Here is a 20222-nt window from a genome sequence, read left to right as displayed (position 1 = left end):
ATTTCATATATTATTTCATTTGCCATAAAAAGCACATAATAACCCATTTGTTTTTGTCAAATAAAAATTAGTTTATATATAGCTGGTAAATCATGGTATGTTAATGTTAAATACTTAGTTATTCTTGCGGTTTGCCATAAATTGGCTTTGCTAAATTCTTTAAAACAAAATTATTTTTTTCTTTATTGTATTTACATTCATTTTATGTATAAGTTATTTATCATTAATTGTATATATTTCTGTTGTTAAACATAAAAATAGAAAATTCTATAATATTCATAAACTAAAAGTCTACAGCAATATAGTAGATGGAGTAGTTCCCTGGACATGAAACCATTGTGCTCTAGGTAGCTACAAAACTAGTTGATATTTTGTATTATTTATTATATCTCAAGTTATACATGTACTAAAGTAGTTAAGTGATCTCAACTTCTATATCATCATCAGCGTTATTTCTTAAAATATTAAGAATGTCAAGCTATATAAAATTAGGCTTAAAACCTGATTCTATTGCTGGTTTCATGAATAACTAAAAGCAAGTTGATGTGACTGGTTAGACGAGACCAAAAACTTTCAACGAATCCAACAGACTTTAATATAATTTAATTTCTATTGTTTAAAACAAAAGATTTGTAACAATGCGCAACGAGCATGGTTCGCAAAAAAAACAATAGGTTGCACGTCCATCTCTTATAGGTCCGTGCTGTTATCGAATAAGCATCTGCGTATCGTTTCATTTCCGTATCGTTATCATTCCGATTTGATACTGGAAAAAAAAGTGTTACCGGAATGATTACGACAAAATATCGGTAAAAAAATTTTAACCGGTATTGTAGTTAGTTTAAACCTCGGTATATACCGGAACTGTCATCATTCCGATGACACTTTTTTTCCAATCGAAATTTACACTTCAATTCGTTATTTTCGTTATTAACGGAAAATCCAAACGTCGATGCTTGATAAAATATCCAAGGGTCATTTTGATGTATAGGATGTGATTGAATACAAGGCAAATGCGGGCAATAAAATTACTAAAAATATTTATTTTTAAGAATTTCATATCTATCTTGAATTCATACAATTGATAAGAAGTCATTATCAATTATGTTAATAAAGAGATGACTTTGGCGTATGTTATTAACAGTCCGGTAAATCTCCACCGTTATAATCGACTCCTTCTTCGTTTGGTTCTCCAATATGACCCCCAACAGCGTCCTCGCTATAGATTTTTGTCCAGCCACTGCTTGCCTAAAAAGGAAAATTAAAATCAAACGAATTCTTCTTAAAAAGATGCTGTGTGGGAAATCTTGTTAAAAATGCGAACCTTAAGAAAACATCTAAAATTAACGCGATTCCAAGTAAAATAGTAGCAATTGGATGTATTTTCACAGATCTTTCTGCAATCATAAGCTTGACGTGCAAATGGTTTACAAGTGGCTGTCACTTCTCCAAATGCCAATAAGCTAAGGGCTAGAAAGATAACGGGAGCATTCATTCTAAAAATAAGAAAAGTCCTGTCCTCAATAAGTTGTACACAGGTATAGTTAGTTACACATATACTGGTGACATTAACATAAAATGTACCTTTATGAAACAAAAACAAAACTAAACGGATTCTCTTGTATCAGATATAAAACAAAGGTAATGCAACTTTTTTTTGGATTGCTGTTAAGCTTTTATGGAAGTTCAATTACATTATAGCAATCACGTGATTGCTATAATGTAATTGAACTTTGAGCACTTAAACGTCTTTAATATGTGGTTAAAAATAAAAACTTACCGCAAACCATCATAATTTATGAAATGATAAACGACGGTGCTCTCTTACCCGCAAAGTAAAAATAACAAAACGGGAAAAAGAGCAGCGTCATTGTTAAATTAACTGTCAAAGAATAGGTTTTTTTCAAACAGATTTTTTTTTGAGGCATGAGTTGCGTGGATGGAGAAGTAGCATTTGTTATTTAATGAGTTTCCACTCATCCGTTTAGCTACAGGAACGGGAAAGGGATAGTAATGATTGCGCATTCTCACGTGATTTTCCCATCCCTTTCCCTTTCCTGTAGCTAAAAAGGATGAGTGGAAACTGACCCTTACACCATTTTGGCTGTGAAAGATGAAGTCAAAATTTCTAAAAAATTTAAATATTATTAAGTTCTAAACTTAGGAAATTTCTTACATCGAACGAATTAAGATAAGTGTGAACACATGTAGCAATATCGGTATGTAACTTTAAACAAATTATGATGGAGTTTTTGGTCAGTAAATATGAGATTTAGGAAAGTTGTAGTTAGTGTGAAAATCAGAATAAATAACTCCTATGAAATTTAATACGTCGAAAACTCTAAAATCCATTTATTCAAAACCATATCATCATTAAGAAAGCGAAGTTAATTTTAAAAACTTTTAAAAAAATGGTCTGAAAAGGTAAACAAATCAGGTATTTAAATATCACAAAAGGTTTTTCTTTTTTCTTTTTTTTTTCCCCTTTTTTTTAATGATCTCTTTCTTTGTAACGCGTTACATTTAAACGCAAGCAATTAATTAAAATCACGATGCGTCGGTTGTAATCGTCGCTTTTGTGGCAAACGCGAGGTTGCGGTTAAAACTTCGCAAGACAGAAATTGGTCCCTTAAACAATAATCATCTCATGTATTAAAATAATATAATCATGGCTTTGATGATGATTTTGATGTATTCACAATCTTTGATATTGCTAACAGAATAAACTAGAAATATATGCAAAATATGAGCCGAAGAGTTGCATTCAATAGAAAAAGCATTTTCAAAAACAAAAAAATGTATCCTGTGTGCAAATCCATTTTAATACATTTGCCATAATGAAGCAAAAAGAACATTTTTTAATGAACCCCCGTGAAATTCCAGGTTATAATAAAAACAAATTTGAATTAGAAAATTTTGATCATTTTGAAGATCCATCCCAAACAAATTTGATCATCTTGAAGTTCCATCCCAAATAAATTTGAAAGAATCGGACAACTAACAATTTTGAGACTTATTTGATGATGATAATAATTTCTAAAGCTCTTTAAGCGCATGAAAACTATTTATGCCTGTTTTGAAAGTCTTCAATTAAATTCTGTTTATTTTTCTCTTGATGTTTCAATTTTATGATCGTTATACTGATCTGAAGGATTAGAAATAATTATCATCATTTAAAAAATAATTATCATCAATTAAGAAAAAAAAAAGTTTTAAAGCATGGTCACTCTAAAATATGCAAGCTTTTTTTGAAAAACTAAAAACATTCTGAGCGAGATCAATCTTTTCTCTTCTCCAAAGATACAACTTCAGATTTTGTAAATCTTAAATATTCATCAAGGACCTCAAATGAGTTTTTTTTTTTTCATTCCAAAAAAAAAAAGTTTGATTGGTTTAACAATTCCACAAACCCTTAAAAATGTCTTGAAATCCACTTTACAGTAAAATCAACAAGAGCCATTTTGTTAAGAAAATAATTTACCGATCAGCGATTTTTACCACTTGATGGAATATAAGTTTCGATTTACTGGGTTTTAAAACAAATGGAAAATTGAAGTGTAATAATGCGGAATGTTGTTATAAAAATTTACTCCAGCTTTACGTTTTCTTTATTTCAGCTTTTATTTTTTTTACTCTATCTTCTAAAAGAGATAAATTATTCCCCCCCCCCCCCCCAAAAAAAAAAAAAAAAAGCATGGCCACATTCTCTACAATCAATTAATTAAGCTTAATTATGTAAGCTTACATAATGTAACTACTAACTATTTTATAATTACTCAATAATAAACCAACAATTGAACAATAAACCACAATGCTTTAAAGTGAATTTCTTCGACTTTTCCATTTTAAATCTTAGTTGTTCGGCTTTAGGTTTTTCTCTTACTCTGATTGGTTGCTTTTTTTAAAGAAAACTTTTGATGCAAAAAGTTGAAAGTTTACAAGCCCTTTGCAAAACGTTTGCTGTTTCGCTGCTCATTTTCATCTAAACAATTTGACAGACTAGAGTATTTTATCTCTTCGGCTGATTCATTTGATTCATTTGATAGAAATTCGCCGTGAGGCCGATCGTCAATCAGGATAATTTTCAATTTTCCTGAAATCAAAAATACTTTCTGATGGGTTGGTGTGCAATTCACTAAATTTTTTGAATTCTGATAGGTTCATTTTTTTTGGAAAAAAAAAAACAATGCATAATTAGTGAAAAAAATTTATAACGTTGCATATGAGTAGCAGTATTATAAGAGACATTAAAACCTACCATAACTGTAATAGCTGCCTAAGAATAGGAAATTTTATTTGAAGAGCGGGAAAACTTGGCTGAAGTACAATAAAAAGTTTATTTTGGCCTTTTTCATAATTCGAGTTCTTCGGTAAGAAGTCCAAAACGAAAAAATAAAGATAAAATAAAAATAAGAATACTAAATTGACTTTTACAGCTGTTCTACAATCATTCATTTACAAGAATATCATTTCAAAGTGTTCAAACATTAAGAAGTTGGGAAAATTTGTACAAGCCATTAGCAATTATCTAAATCGCCACCGTTATAATCGACTCCATACAACAATGGTCCCCAAGCTTTACCACCAACAGCATCCCTATGATAAAGTTTTGTCCATCCACTACTCGCCTAAAACGATAAAAAACACTCGACTACAATATTGTACAAAAAAAAATCTTGGAGTTGGAACTATACGAACAAAAAGATTTGACATTTGCTTTTGAATTTAAAAATGACTGGAGAAGGGGTTAGTAAAGCATTGAAAAATCGTCTAAGAGCAAAATAATACTAACTTTTAAATAACATGCATAGCTGACACGATTCCAAGTAAAATAGAAGCAGTTCAGCGAATGTTGACAAATAGTTTGACATGCAGAAGCAGAATATGCAGTTGGGCTACAAACCGCGGTCACTTCTCCAAATACCACTAAACTTAGAATAAGAAGAGCAGCGAGAGCATGCATTTTAAAGTAAAATTTTGTTAAACAATGTAAAAATTAATTTATGCTTGCTTTATAAAACTTGTTGATTTTCTGTTTTTATAGAAACTTTTTCGATCACGTGATGCTAGATGTAATTATAATTTTAGCACTAAGGCATCTACAATTATTTGCGGCTACAACAAAAGCTTACCACAAAGCGTCTGAACTCGGCACCTCCATCATAAAATGAAGGTCAAAAATCAATTATAGCAGTCAGTTTTTAACGCGTTACAAAAAATTGCTTTTATGCGAGAAAATCTTTTTTTTACAATTGCGGTTATTGTGATCTTCACGAATTTTTCATCTCAACTGAAAGCGCAGTGTGTCTTTTGTTTTTGGTGTTTTACAAATCGCTATGTTTAAAAAATACCTGCCCTTCTTGTACAGTTTAATTACGTCACACGCTATTGACGATTTTATCTGCTCCTAAAAAAATACGATATTTTAAAAAAAAAAAAAAAAAAATGCTTCCTTGAGAATATTTTTTTTTAGCTATCATCGCGTTCTTTTTTGATGATTTGCAGATCTTTTTTGTTTTTCATGAAAACCGATGTATCTTACGCATTGAATCGTACAAATTTATTATTTTACGATCCGATTTGATTTATGCTCCTAGTGGTCTTTAGATCTTAGAATGCATTCGAATGATCTCTAGTACCACTAAAAATAATGGGTAGTCCAACCAATGGCATAAATCCACAGTTAAATCGTTTTTCTCCTAAACATTTTTACAAAAATTATTTCAAAAATCATAAAAAAAAACTTAAAAACTATGGAAACTGCAAATTTTATTAACTCAGCCTGGTAAACCTTAGCGCAAATTTTTTTAACCACATAATTGCTGTAAATATTGTGCTTATTACTTTGAGAAAGCAACTTTAGCTGATGCTTGGTGCTTAACACAGGTGTATGCATGCATATGACCATAATGGCTAAAAAAAAACAATTACTACTTATACACTTTTGCAATATCCTTTTTTTTACTTTCTGACGCAATAAACCTTTATTGGTAAAATTCTGCTGAAAATAAATTGATAAATCTATCGCATTTGTAGTTCTTATCTCAAACCATAATAAAAAAAATCGCTTCTATTAAATGCAGTTATTAGGGACAGAGAACGAAGGAAAAAAAGGGCAGAAAACATGAAATATTTTTATAAAAATCGCAAAAACATGGTAAAAACGATGAAAAAACAAGACATCAAAAACCACATTCTTGTTGAAAAATATAAAGTTATTTTTCTGATGAATTATACATTTATTTTGTATTCAAATAGAACTGCTAGCCCAACAATAAAATGCCAAATCAGTGCTGCTACCTGAAGTGGTCTTGTTGATAGCATACCTGAAGTGCTGCTACCTGAAGTGGTATTAAAAAGGAAAAAACCGTTGGCAACGAAGTGTACACAAGCTCTACACAAGCTCTACACAATTAAGGAGCCTTAAAGCTTTCTTTGCTTTCTGTCTCTTCATCATTGCAAAAAGACCCTTTTCTCGTGCATTTTAAAATAAAACAAAGGTTTTCAAAACAATACGAAACCCTTTTGTTTCAGAAAAAAGATGTTTTGTCATTAACAAACTACTATTGAGAATGCAAGCAACTAGAAGAAAAAGCATAAATATTGATACCAATCTGCATGTGGAATATATGTGATAAAACTAATTTATTACAACAATGCTTTCATCAAAACAACGGGTGTAAGTCAACAAAATGTTCGTATGCTGGAAAGTTGTTTATTTGAGAATCGATGAGGAAAAAGAAAATATTTCAAATGAACTTGATATTTCTATTTATTATTTGAAGAGTTTTTGATCTTTTTCATACGTTGACGTTAAATCAAGCTTTGAATAGAATTGATAAAGGTTTTAAATTAGTTCTAAAATTAAGAAAAGTTCAAATTTAGTATCTCATGGTGATAATTGTCATGGTGATTAATGTGCGCATTGATATAGATGATAACTGTGGTTTTTAACCCTTTAACTACCGCTAAATAAGTTGTGCCGACTATTTCTGGCGCTTGAAAATAAAAATATTATCATGCCGTATTATTTCGGCAGCGTTACATAGACTTTCTTATGATATTGTTTTTATTATTTTAACTGTTAAAATTGTGTTCTATTTTTAAATTGTAAAAAATTTTAGAAATAAAATATTTTAAGTTAGTTTTTATTATTTAGTTGAACTAGTTAAGTCCATATAACTATGTAACTTTATGATATTATTTTAATAAAAAATACTAAATGTCTTTTCTTATTTTAATATATTTGCGACTTCAACCTTTTTTACATAAAAATAAGTCATGTTATTTTGCTAATTTTACGGAAGATTTAACCGGTAAATTTAATGGTATAAATATTTTTTTATTTTCGGCCGCTTTTGGTAGTAAAAGGGTTAAGTTGGTTGGTATTAAATGTAGCAGTTTATTGATGTTAAAGCATGCCGTGAAACAGGTTTGGAGATTGGTAAATGACAGAGTCTCTAATATCCCTAATCAATTCTAATTTTAATAATTTTGCTATCTGTGATAATATCGTGCAAATACCACAGACAACCTCTCCAGCGATTCGCTGGCATTTTAGAAACTGTACAAAATACAAATCTGCAGACAACCATTTGTTTTACTCTAGACACAATTAAATATTCACATAATTTAAGTAAATTCGTGTATTCGTGTACATCAGGAAACTCATGATTGCTCTATTGAATTCTAAGAGATTTATGTTTCCAGCATTTAATTTTGACAAACTTTACGATATAATTAATGTTGAGGCTGGAGATATCTGTTGGCAACTAGTTTTTCTAATTAAATAAAAAATTAGTTTATTGGTTTCTTCTTAAAAGAAACCAGAATAAACGCATCAATTTGTTTTCATGAAGAAAATAACAAGTAAAGTTTTGCGCAAACTTTGCAGATTTTTCATTAGACAACCTATGCTGTGGTTAAAAGTTATTTTCCGAATAAAATTTGTGTTGCTAATCGGTGGACAATATTAAATTCAAAGAATTTTTCTTTGAATAGTACTTTGAAAAAATAAAACCTGGCTTAATACAACATTAAAAAATGCTAACAGTAGGTTAATAAAAGCCAGCAGTATCTAAGATGTTCAAAAAGTAATCGTCAGATGTTTTAAAAGGAAACATCTGACGATTACTTTTTAAAAAACCTTTGATGGCAACTGTACAGAAAAAATAAAAAAAGTCTTGGTCAAACGTGTTGAAACCTGTGGAAGATGTTTCGAGCTTGCCTTTTTATTTTAGGCAAAGAGTCTTACTTTACTTTAGGGGATACAGCTCTTGCTAGGAATGGCAGATTCTCTTCGGAAGATATTTGAAGGATTTAAAGCAAAATATGAGCCAGAGATATTGGTTTTGAGAGCAATTTCCCCTCGAGTTATCAGCAATCATTTACTTTTCAAATCTGGTCTATCAATCAATCAAGAAAACTATCGTGAGCAATCTTTAAGAAGCAACTTGGTTCCTTTTTTAAGAAGCAACTTGGTTCCTTTTTTAAGAAGCAACTTGGTTCCTTTTTTAAGAGGCAACTTGGTTCCTTTTTTAAGAAGCAACTTGGTTCCATTTATCCTTCAGTATCATTGACAAAATATAAATCCGGATCATCTATAAAAAGTTCGATCAACGGAAAGTTTTTTGGAATCTTTTAATACAAAAGGATGATTAATATGAAGGGAAGCTCTATGAAGATAAAGATCGCATCGATCTTTATCATCAAAGTACAGTTTTGACAAATGAACAATTTTTATCATTAAAGAATGATCGAGACGAAATGCTTATAAACGTAAATTCTCGGTTTTGACAAACAAAACAAACAAAATTCAAAAAAATTCAAAAAAAAGCAAAGTATCTCTCAGTTTACATTTTGGTTATAACAAAACGATATAAATCACTATGTGATTATTTAAAAAACATCAGAAACTATTTTGAAAGTTTGAAGAAAAAGAAATTTTCTAACAAAGATTACAAAGCACTCGACAGGACAGATGACGAATAACAGGACAGATGACGAACAAACTGAATTTATACTAGAGATAAAACAATTGAGTTCGACGTGCTTCGAAGTCGAAGACGAAGCTTCGACGTCGCTAAAAGTTGTGTACGAACGTGTTTCAAAATTGTTAAAAGTTGTAAAAAACTTAATTAGACGGTTTTCAACATCGTATTACAGCTTTTAAATTCGCTTCCAAAAATAACTGTTTTCGAAATCGTTTGAGCAAACAAAACGAATGCGTGTGAAAAGTAAATAAACGAACGTCGCGTGATATTCAGGTTTTAGGCTCAAGACTTTTAGTTCAAAATCAATGACTTTTATTTCAAGTTCTATAAGCTATATTTTAAAGTGAAGTGAAGTGGTAAATAATAACTAATATGTGGCTGTGCTACAACTATTATATTCTTCCTTTCTAGTCTCTTAAATTCCTACTTAAACTCCATCCCTCATATTTGGAAAAAATCCCAATTAATGAGTATCTTCCTATGTTTAGGTTCAAGAACATGGACTTAAAGTGAAGTGGTAACGAGTTTGGTATATGCAAGTAATCTCTGCCCTTCTAAGTTCTAATTTCTAAATGTAAAAAAGTTGAAGCATGCGCACCAGTAACATAACAGAAATATAGAATATATATAATCGTTTAACTTTTTTTTTTTTTTTTTGAAATTTAAAAGATTTCAAAGTCGATTAAAAATTTAAGTTTAAACTTTTTTTATAATCGTTTAATTAATTTTTTTTCGAAGCTTAACGGGCTTCAACATCTTTAAATTTAAGAAAAGTCGCCAAACTAAGGGCTTTCAAAGTTAAACGAAAAGTCTATGAATTTAAAAAGCGTAACTCGATTGTTTTATCTCTAATTTATACGTTAAAGAAAAATGGCGATTGACATACACGTCAGCACATATTCGAATTTAAAAGTTTCCCGCTGATCAATAAAGAACTTCTGGTATAAATATTTTCGAAAAATTCATTGAAGACGCTGAAGAACGTTTTATTAAAAAATGTATAAGCACACGAGGGAATTAAAACTTAATGTATTATGCAATAAGTATTTGTAAAGCCGTTTTTCTTATCCAAATATATGTAGTTAAATAAAAAGAAACTTCTTTAATAAATAATCGAATATTGAGTTTAGAATTTTTTTAAAAAATGGTATCACAAACTGCACTTCAGAAATTTTATATTTTTTTGTCTTTGCAGAATTGTAATTTTTTGCTTAAGACTTTTATAAATTATAACTTAATTTTCAGATTAACTGATGGTTATTGATGAGTTTGAAAATTTGTAAATACTTATTAACATTAAAATCATAGTTTACGATATAAATTCACCTCTAAAAAAACTTTTTTGTATTAAACTTTAAAAATTCAAAATGCTTAATGGTAAAGATTTTAAAAAGCCATAAAACACAACCTACCTCTACCCCTCTACCTCCTTCACTCTCCTTAAATCTTTAATTTGACTTAAATCTGTTGTCTAAACAGATGTAAATCATGATAAATCATTAGGCATTTCTTTTCCACCAAAACAAAAGTTAGTTGCGTAAGAAGTTTTTTCGAGAAAAGTATTCAAACTTTGAGTTGAGCTTTTAGCGGCTTTCAAAAAATTTCAGGTAAAATAGAAAATCAAAATTTACCAGTAAAAATAACGGTAAAAAAAAAAAATAAAAAAAGCATAAAAGTTCATAAAACGCAGCAATAAGTAAATGAAACACAATAAATTTAGTTTTGAAGGTTGTTTCTGGTAACAAAAAATGAGCTTTTTGGAAATAAAGTCTATTGAGTAAGCCGTCATTCATTGAATTTTGTTAAAAATGATTCTACACCAAAAAAAGACTCAAATTCGACGTTTGTTAGAGGGATGGTTTCCAGTGCATTAAACATAAGTTCAAGATTTGCAGTTCGATTGATTGACTGACATTTCCTTTAAAGTGTCGTTGAATTCACCGTTTGAATTGTGGCGCTGCTTTTATGACCGAATGCTGAACTACTTTCTCAAGTTCGTTTTCAACCGAAAGTAGATTTTCATTTGAGCCACGCACTTCTAAAATTAATTCCAAGTCATCTGGATTCGTTGGGAAATTCCTAGACAGCAAGTTCAAAATGTCTTAAAATTGTACTCTTCATTGCAAAGCAAAAAGCTGAATCTTGTAGCCAAGTTCCTCGTGATTAGACTGAAGTTTTTTCTGTGTTATTTCTTAATTTCTTCTTGAAGAACATTATTTTCGATTGGAGCATCGTAATCGAAATAACTTGACAACTTTTCTGACTTTTGTTACGAGAGATTCCAAGTGCACTTTCACTTTTGGAATGGAAATATTTTAATTCATGACAGTTCCATGAAAGCTAAGTTCAGTGTCAGATTCTGATTCGTTGCTGACTTCATCCTTGTCTCTTGTTTTAATGTGTTGTATATGACTTTAAAAGGGAGTCTTCTCGCACAGCATTTCTTGAACCACCAAATGCATTCCATAGGTGCAACAAGTTTGATTCTTGGTTGAAATCAGTTTTCCAAACTTAAACATTATGAAAGCTCTAATCAGACAACGCTGTCACTTTTCACAAATCATAACCCTATCACTTTTTCGGTGGAAACTGCTAAAGCTTTTTCAACTGGCAGAGATCCAGAGGTTCGCGTCAGGCCCCCAGATTCCAGTGGTTGTTAGTAGATGTATATTAATATTCATGTACCTTCAAATTTTCAAAGAAGATTAAAAGCGTTTTACCAATCGTCACTAAAAAGTTGAAAGTGTGTTTAAGATTCTCACGTCAGATGCGAAACTTTGAACATTCCAGTTGTGGAACTGAAATATTGATTTTTTTTCTGTTCTTTAGGTGTAGTGTAATTCTAACTGTTTTTCCTGTGTTTTAGATGAAGTGTTTACAAGCGTCTGACATTTTGCCTGAAATTGATAAAGACCACAATAAATAAATCACACCAAGGAAGTAATTGTTTACATTTAAATCATACTTTTTAAATTATTAGTAAAGTTTTTTCAAGCATTTAAAAACATTTTTACGCACTTTTGAGGATTATTAGAAAATCAATATTTTCCGAATTTCACCGACTTCACGTTACCGTAAAATCGGTAGAAACAATGAAACCGATTTTCCGGTAAATTTTTGGTAGAAGCTCAACCCCAATTCAAATCTGATAGTTTATATCGAAAGAGACTGAAAATAAAACATCATCCAAATTCATTACAGAATCCTCAGGTTAGAATTTTTTTGTTCCGTCTCCTATTTAAATGTTGGAAGAAAATGAGTTATTAACTTTTAGGCAATAATTACTTTAAAAGTACAATTTATTTTTTAAATTTATTTCTGAATGATTTTTTAAAGTATAAACTATTTTAAATATCAGTTTACTTTAAAAAGAAATGGAAAAATTTTTAGCAATTATCACTTTTTAGAAAGAAAAAAAACAAGCTCTCTTCCAACGTTTAGCATGGGAGATAAGACTAGATAATGCTAGCCTGACGTAATACTTCAATAACCATTTCACAAAATTAAAGAGAAGGCAGAAAAACATCAATAGAATTCCACTGGTTTTTAAAATCCTTTTTTTAAACTACAAACAGTAATAATAAAAAACGTTTGGATATGAAAAACGTTAAACTTTAGCACTATAATATTAATGAAAGATATTATTAATTAAAGAAAGATAAATATAAATAATAACTTTCGACTCTGTCGAAAAAACTTTTTTTTATCTGATGCTTCAGGAGATCTTCCTCTGCACTAAAATGGTGATCTCCTCTGCACTAAAATGGTGATCTCCTCTGCATCCTGAGTGTCAAACTTCAGGTGTGAAGCGAATTAAACGATATTGCGACTATTTTTCGGAACAATTTATATAATGAAAACGTAAGTTTTACTAAAAAATCGATAATTTTCCTAATAAATTTAAAGAGCTCGACAAGAATTGATTTCCTATGAGAAATTTCTAATATTTTAGGAAAAAAGTTGCTTACGATAAATGTCGCATAAAGAGAAAAGTTTCAAAAATAAGAGTTATCAAAAAAATTAAACAAATACTAACAACTAAATATCAGATTCTCAAAAAAAAAATAAAAAATTAACAAGCTTTCAGTTTAAGAGGAAACGTTTAAAAACAATATATAACAATCTAAATGTAATAAATATAATAAATATGATAAAACATTTGAATGAAATTTAATTAAATAAAAAATGCTCAAAACACTGACCGTAATAAAAGAATTCAGTTTTACCATATCAACAAGTTTCTCTTGAACTGAACAGACGTTCACTTCAAGAGAAACTTGTAGATATGGTAAAAACTTGTAGACACGGTAAAAATCAGTAGAATGCGTAACGGATAAACAAAACGCATGTAGAACTAGATGAATACAATTATAGTCTATAATTTTCAATAAAAAAAAAGAGGTTATTTTGGGAGTAATCGAAAATAGTTGTAACATAAATATAGATTGAAGACAACATTTTTTTGACATTTGACATTGATTAAAATTCTTCTTCTCTTCTATATATGGATGTAACAGGCAGCCCCAAGAATTTGTTTATGATCTTATGTGATGTAAGCTTCACCTTCTTCAATAAAAACAGAAATTCTAAGAAAAAAAATTTGTGGTACAACTTTCTGAAGCGGTTTCTTCCACTTTTTTCTTGTGTTTTAGAACGGTTTGACACTTTATGTGATTTGAAAGAATGAAGACCATATTTGTTTCAAACTTTTACAACAAAACTATGAGAAAATATTAGTTTCTTTTTTTTTTTGTGCATTTTCTAAATGAGAGATTTAGGTTAAGCTTAAAACCTGTGTGTAAAAAATGTAGTCAAAAGATAAAAATGCAAGGGTGGCTCTCTAAACACTATATTCAACATGACAATCAAAGGGATATGTCACACACACACAAAAAAACTTACTGAACTTGACTTTGGCAAATATCCATCATAACAAAAGATGCAGTTGGAGGCTGATAAGGATACCATCAAGTTTATTGCTCAAATAGGTAATTTTTTAAGAAAAAGTTGCCATTTTTAGTAATTTTAAAACAATTTTGAGAAAATAATCGTTATTGCAATTAATTTCAACTTTTTCAGCATTACATTAAGTTTGAATAGGTAAAGAATAGTTATTTTTGATGAAATATGCTTCATTTTAAAAAATATCGATAGAACTTCGATATAAATTTAATTTTCATTTTGATAGAAACTAAAGTTAACTTTATTTTACTTAATTTTAGGTTTAGAGCTTTGAAATACCTAATAACCCAACCTTCAGGAGTTAAGAAAATTTCTTCAATCCATGGGTTTAAGCCACAGGCCCTACAACCTTCAAGAAGTACAAGTTGTCCCTGTGTTACAATGGTATCATGGGTGCGATCAAGTAAGATCTTGAGAAAGATCTTAGAATCTATCTTGCGCAATAGAAAGAGCATGACAATTAACTATCAGCTGGAATTGTTAGGATGTTTTGCAAAGACTTGTTGGAGCAGTTAAATCACCGGTCCAGACTCAATGACCATGGGAAACAACCTCTGGCTATTTCATGGGGAACTTCTTCCACCCATACTACGTAGGTCTTCTCCTCAAGGAGTACAAGATCTATGACCAGTTTGTTAACAAATTGGTAGCTGAGCACCCTACTGCCCAAGTCTTTTATAAACAAAGACAAGTCTCAGCTAGCCTGAGTGATGAAGAGTTCTCTATTGATAATAATGAGTTCTTGCAGAAGGTGGAGTCCTTGTGGTAAGCTCAAGAATCACTAAATATAAGGTAATTAAGGTTTTTTTTTTTTTTCGAAAAGATTGGTCGGAAGCGATAATTCTTAGTAAGAGTTTGGAAAATTTAAAGCAAATTTGAGAAAGTTCGAGAATTCTTTATTTTATTTTCTAATTAATCGAATGTGATAATTTTCAATGGAGAGCGAATATCTTTAGTAGAGATCGGAAAGTAATGAAATAAATCGAAAAAATTCGAGGATTTAAATTTTTTTTTTTTCAGCGAACAAGCAATACTGCAAACACCAAACAACCATTTCAGCGAACAACCAACACTGCAAATGAAGATTAGTGTATTTGTTGACCCTCTCTCATGGTGGAAAATCTACTTTTACTTGTAAATATTGCTAGGGAATGGCTTTGAATTCCAGCAGCATCAAGCATGACTGAGAGGTTGTTCTCATAAAATGGCAACATTCAAAAAGGCAGAACTTGAACCCAGAACTTGAGAAAACTTATTTTATCTCAAAATTTAGTGACGGATTACAATAAAAAATAACTTTTATCCAGGACACATCGAATTAAAAATGAAAAAGTCGAGTTTTAAAAGAGTTGGAGGAAAGTAACTTATAACAAAAAACCGAAAACGGATTTGACAATTTTCAAAAATATTGATTTTTTTCGGAACTTCATCATTTTTTCTCAAAAGCAACCGTTTTTTCTCAAAAAATATGAGAAATTTTTTAAAAAGTTGGAGCAAAAATTTTTTCTCGAATCGAAATTTCTCGAAGCTAGAAATAAAATTTTTACTCAGAGTCGTATCAAACTAGTTTTGACCATATCTAGAGTTCGGACCTTACTAAATAATTATGCAGAAAGTAATTTAGATTAAAAATAAAAAAAATTCACAACTAAATCAGTTTAACAATAACTTTTTACAGAAATTACAAATTTTATAAAAAACAACGATATTTATTTATCCAACAAAAAACGAGATGAGATTTAACATGGCAGAATTAATTACTAATACGGACCACCAGGAAGATTTACATTTGCTGGTTATAAAAAGTAGAACAAACACTAAACAAAAAAATTATTAAACAAATTTAAAAAAAACAAACTTAACTTTGTAAAATAAAGATAGAAAAAAATTTTTAAGAGAGATCAAACTTAAAATTATATGATTTATTCAATTGCATTAAATGCAAAGCTGTCAATTATAGAAGAGAAATAATTTTAGGATTTCTAAAACGTATGTTTCTTTTCTTCCTAAGAACAAGGTATTAGTGAATATATGTTACCGTAAGCATCTCACCCCTCCCCTTGCATTTATTATTATTCCAAAAATTGTCTAGCTAACACTTTACTTTTAGTTTTATTTAATCCCAAATTCAATGTTTCTGTGTTTATTTGGTTAAACGTTATTTGGTTGGTAAGCGGTTTTGTAGTGACTGCCATCTTAAGTATTAATTTGATTGAAATTTAATTCATTAGAAAGTTTAACGCCCTGGATGCCGATTTAAAATTTGCTGTGACTTTGAATCGATGAAATCTATAGTGCGAAAACTTAATTATTAAACGTATAGGAGCATTAAAACTTTTAGCAAGAATTTAATTAAAAATTTATATGCTTGGTTTGCTCAATGTTCGATTCTTATAGGTCATGCACAGTGTAGTATTAATACGCTGACACAGCATGACATAGACTTGTGGTTACAAGATGCTGCAGTAACGATAACAAAATGTTAATTTATTTAATAAAATATATTCCTTATGATTTCCTAAGAGAATATCAATCATCGAACTTTTGGTGTTATCACAGTGTTTTTTTTTTTTTTTTTTAGTATAATATCTAACGACTCCTGGGAGATTCTGGGAAGATGAGTATGATAACTATCATCATTTTAGGGATCATAGTAAGCTAATTTTTAAAAACATTTGTTTCAAAGCTTCAATTTCTGTTAATTTTCCGGAAAAAAGTGCGCAAGCGCAGCATTTTTTTTTTTTTTTACCATAGCATTTTACCACACTACAAACAAAATGTTAACTATCATGATTTGAACTAAAATTAAAATCTTTTTATTTGAATAAGTGTTTGCCTGTAAGAATTCGTTCTGATCGCCCGGGACAATTTTTTTTTACAGTTGAACAAAAACTGCATTAATAGACAAATAGTTTGTTTTTAAAGAGGGTTTAATTTAAGTATTTAACAGGTTGACAGAGTAAAAAAGTTAACATGTAAATATCTATTCAAAATGTCTGCCACAATTTCAAACAGTATTTTAACGGCACAAATGAGCTCTTTAGACTAAACACTTTTATTAATTGAAGCTATTAGGTAAGATAAAAAGTTAATTCCTCAGTTTTAATTGATGTTTATTAGGAAATGCCGGGTCATAATATGAACCGAAAAAAAGAACTTTACAATTGATAGCTCAAGAGCCGTTTCTACGAAAACCATCTTGATATCAGCATGAACCACGGGCTTCTATAATAACAGGCCTTGACATCGCACATGAAATAACAAAACTGAAGACTCATTAAAAATTTTGTTTCTAAAAACGATATCTTTTTATTAAAAGCAAAATAATAGTACACTGGATGTTTCTCATAAATTCATGGTACACTGGATGCTTCTCATAAATAACTCACAAAAATAAACTTATCAAACGAAATCAGAGCAGTTCAAAAATCGATAAATTTTGCGGTATCTCACGTTGCTAGAATAATAACAATTTTATAGTTAACATATTTTTAAGACTGAAAACATCAACAGAAATAAAACAAATCCCTGATTATTTTATTTTAAGTGCAACTCTTGGATAACTAAAAACCTAAATGTAATGATGAAAATGATCAACAGAAAAATAATTTTACACATCACTTTAAAGTAAATATTTACAACTACAAATATATTGTGTTATTAGGCTTAAGAAGAAATAAAAATGTATGAGAGAATGTAACAAAAATTTAAAAAATGTAAAAACAAAAAAATTACAAAATTTATGAGAACTTCAGTATTTTCATCCTGCACTCTCTGAAACTACTAGGAGTGATTATAAGTGCATGTTTCTTTAGCAAAATATTGGAATATACTCTGCATTGGTTTTTTATTATTTTAAGCCCATACTTAGGCAGCTATAAGAGTTAAACGAAATATCATACATAAAGGCCTAGTGGGACCATGAAAAAATAGTAAGCAAAATAATGACCATCAGACCATTTGACTATCAGTAGGGATTTGAAGTCCACTCCTATTTAGACTATTCCATATTTGAGTTAAAGATTGGTTGTATCAACATATATTTTTATTTCAGTTTTTTATACATAACCAGCTATGCAAACTATAGTTACTAATGTTGACTGGATTAACTGAGCTTTCAAAATCATGCAAACTATCCAGCAGTTCTTTTTCATCAATAAAGATATATCTGCAACATATCACAGGTATGACCATTAACGCCTTATATAACAATTTCTAGCTTTAAAAATGCATTTTTTCTATTACAAATTCAGCTTATACAAAATATGCGCCTCTTAAACCCTGTTGAAACTTAGAAAAAGTTTTTTTAAGTGTTGTTAATCAACCTAACAAAACATATTTTGCTCTATTACTCAATAGCATTTCCACTAAATCAATTAAACAATGGCATGTATCTACAATTGCAGTATTGGTACTTGTGTAACTGCTTGACTCGCTTACCTGAAAGCTTCATAAAGCTTGACAGCAGTTTCATGTAGTAATTATACCTGTTGATCATTAACCGAGTGACATAATTCACTTCAAAAGCAAATGACAGCACCAGGTGCTTTGACATTTAACACCACTCCAAAAAGAAATAATTTATATAATATGCCAGTGCCTTCAAAAGCTACATTTTCATTGTCTGGATGCGTTCTAAAAGCAGCAACTGTTTCTTCACAAAAAACAAGCACAACTTTACAGACTGTCCCTATTGGGTTTGGATAAACTGGTTTAGCTGTAGGTTTAGAAAGATTAAAAAGACTATTGCACTTAGCTTTATATAACATTTCTAAATCACTCTATTTAGCCAAGAAAAGTTCCCTATTGTGCAAAAATTGAAGTTGACCAGTCTTTTTTGTTAACCAACTGTTTGTATTGATTTCAAAAGATGCACTTAATCATATGATAAATATATACATGTCAATAACCATTTTTTACTGTCAACTGTTTTAAATATTACAAAAAATTGCTGATTTATTTGGCTACCATCAGTATTTAATGCTGATATCCTACCATTATCAATATTATTCAATATATCAACAATTAATCAATGTTGTGCTAATTGGAAGTCAGTTGAAAGATTTGAAACAGGTTGAACTTTGCATATAAATTCTAGAACTGCAAAAAGACATGAATGATTAAATTGTTGTAGCTAACTTTTCAGGATGGTTTAGCGAATGATCAAACAAAGCACCTTTCTGGTAAAGAAGGGAAACATTAACATACTATTCATTGATTAAAAGAATACAGGTTCTTTTTATTGGGTCTGAATTTACAAGAATACTTTTATCAAACTTAAGTCCTCCATTGAGCAAATTCTTGAAGCCAGTTGAGTTAGAATTCGAATACTTGGGAGATTAAGATGCTCAAACAGAATATTAGATTGCTGAAAGTTTTATTTAGACTTGAAAAATCTAACTGCTACAAATAAAACATACTGTATTTTTATTAATGTTAGTTTAATTGTGATTAAGTAGTAATGTAGTGGTAAGCATTAAATGAAAAAACATCAAAAATTTCCAAAAAAAATAATGGAACACCAAGCTTGAAAATTTTTGACTGTATATGTAAGCGCTTTTCATTAAACTGAAAAACAATACAACGATTGCTATTAATTAACATAGATTTAATGTCATAATACAGCATCACTCCACTATTTCCCCTTCTCTGGATCCTTTGGAAATTAACAAACCTTGGTTTTCGTTTCAGTCACGTGATTCGCCGTAGCATGAACCAATACAAACTATGAAAAAAAAAACTAAATAAATTTTGTAAAGTGCCATAAATTAGTATTTTGCAGAACGAAGAGAAAATCCTTTTCGCTTAAGCTTCGGTTTTGAAAAACTAATGAAAATTAACCCTTTTGAAAAAATAAAAAATGAGATAATCATTATTTCACATCTTCAAAAAAAAAAAAAAGGTTAATCTCATTTTATCAATAAAAAATGTAAAAGAGAAGTTATTGCAATTTTTAGTGTTGCAATCCCTAAAAATCCCCAAAACTAAAAGATTTTATTATTTACACTAAAAATACATCTTTCTTAATGTGAACACACCGTTTTTATTCGGTTTTTTTGTAAAAATGACAATGAAAAACTTTTCAGTTAAATTTATAAGTAAAAAATTATTATGCAGAATGGGTTTATATTGAATGTAGCTTTAAAAAATTGAACAATTAAAGGTGTAACAAAAAACGAGCATTGAAAAAAAAAAAAAAAAAACGAGCATTCAAACGAATCAAAAATTAAAATTTTCAATATTCAATAGTTGCGCAAAAATTTTTTT

General features: G+C 29.6%; 1 protein-coding gene, 2 long non-coding RNA genes and 1 pseudogene across 5 annotated transcripts in view; 1 reads left to right on the top strand and 3 right to left on the bottom strand.

Annotated features, from left to right (window-relative positions):
- Positions 1–4418: 4418 nt before the first annotated feature.
- LOC145183883 (uncharacterized) lies at positions 4419–5277 on the bottom strand. 2 transcript variants are annotated; one of them, XR_016454359.1, is made up of 3 exons: positions 5133–5277; positions 4793–4931; positions 4419–4628 (listed from the first exon to the last, which is right to left on the bottom strand). It is a non-coding gene; the product is annotated as an uncharacterized LOC145183883 (long non-coding RNA). The 2 variants fall into 2 exon arrangements; XR_016454360.1 differs by having other exon boundaries at positions 4793–5277.
- A 6333-nt stretch (positions 5278–11610) lies between these two features.
- LOC149886449 (uncharacterized) lies at positions 11611–16139 on the bottom strand. The gene is made up of 3 exons (XR_016454314.1): positions 15994–16139; positions 12012–12161; positions 11611–11890 (listed from the first exon to the last, which is right to left on the bottom strand). It is a non-coding gene; the product is annotated as an uncharacterized LOC149886449 (long non-coding RNA).
- Positions 16140–16461: 322 nt separating this feature from the next.
- Positions 16462–20222, top strand: part of LOC145184035 (uncharacterized) — a 39825-nt gene continuing 36064 nt past the window's right edge. For both annotated transcript variants that reach the window (XM_090094449.1, XM_090094452.1), the window contains exon 1: positions 16462–16608. In XM_090094449.1, coding sequence (XP_089950575.1) covers positions 16573–16608 — 36 coding nt within the window. In that variant the 5' untranslated portion in view covers positions 16462–16572. The remainder of the gene's footprint in view (positions 16609–20222) is intronic.
- Positions 18214–20165, bottom strand: LOC149886448 (uncharacterized; annotated as a pseudogene).

Source organism: Hydra viridissima, unplaced genomic scaffold, assembly GCF_058129835.1.
Source record: "Hydra viridissima isolate aposymbiotic clone 2 unplaced genomic scaffold, HvirCarnegie_v1 scaffold_7, whole genome shotgun sequence".
NCBI lineage: Eukaryota > Metazoa > Cnidaria > Hydrozoa > Anthoathecata > Hydridae > Hydra > Hydra viridissima.
This window is presented reverse-complemented; position numbering and strand designations above follow the sequence as displayed.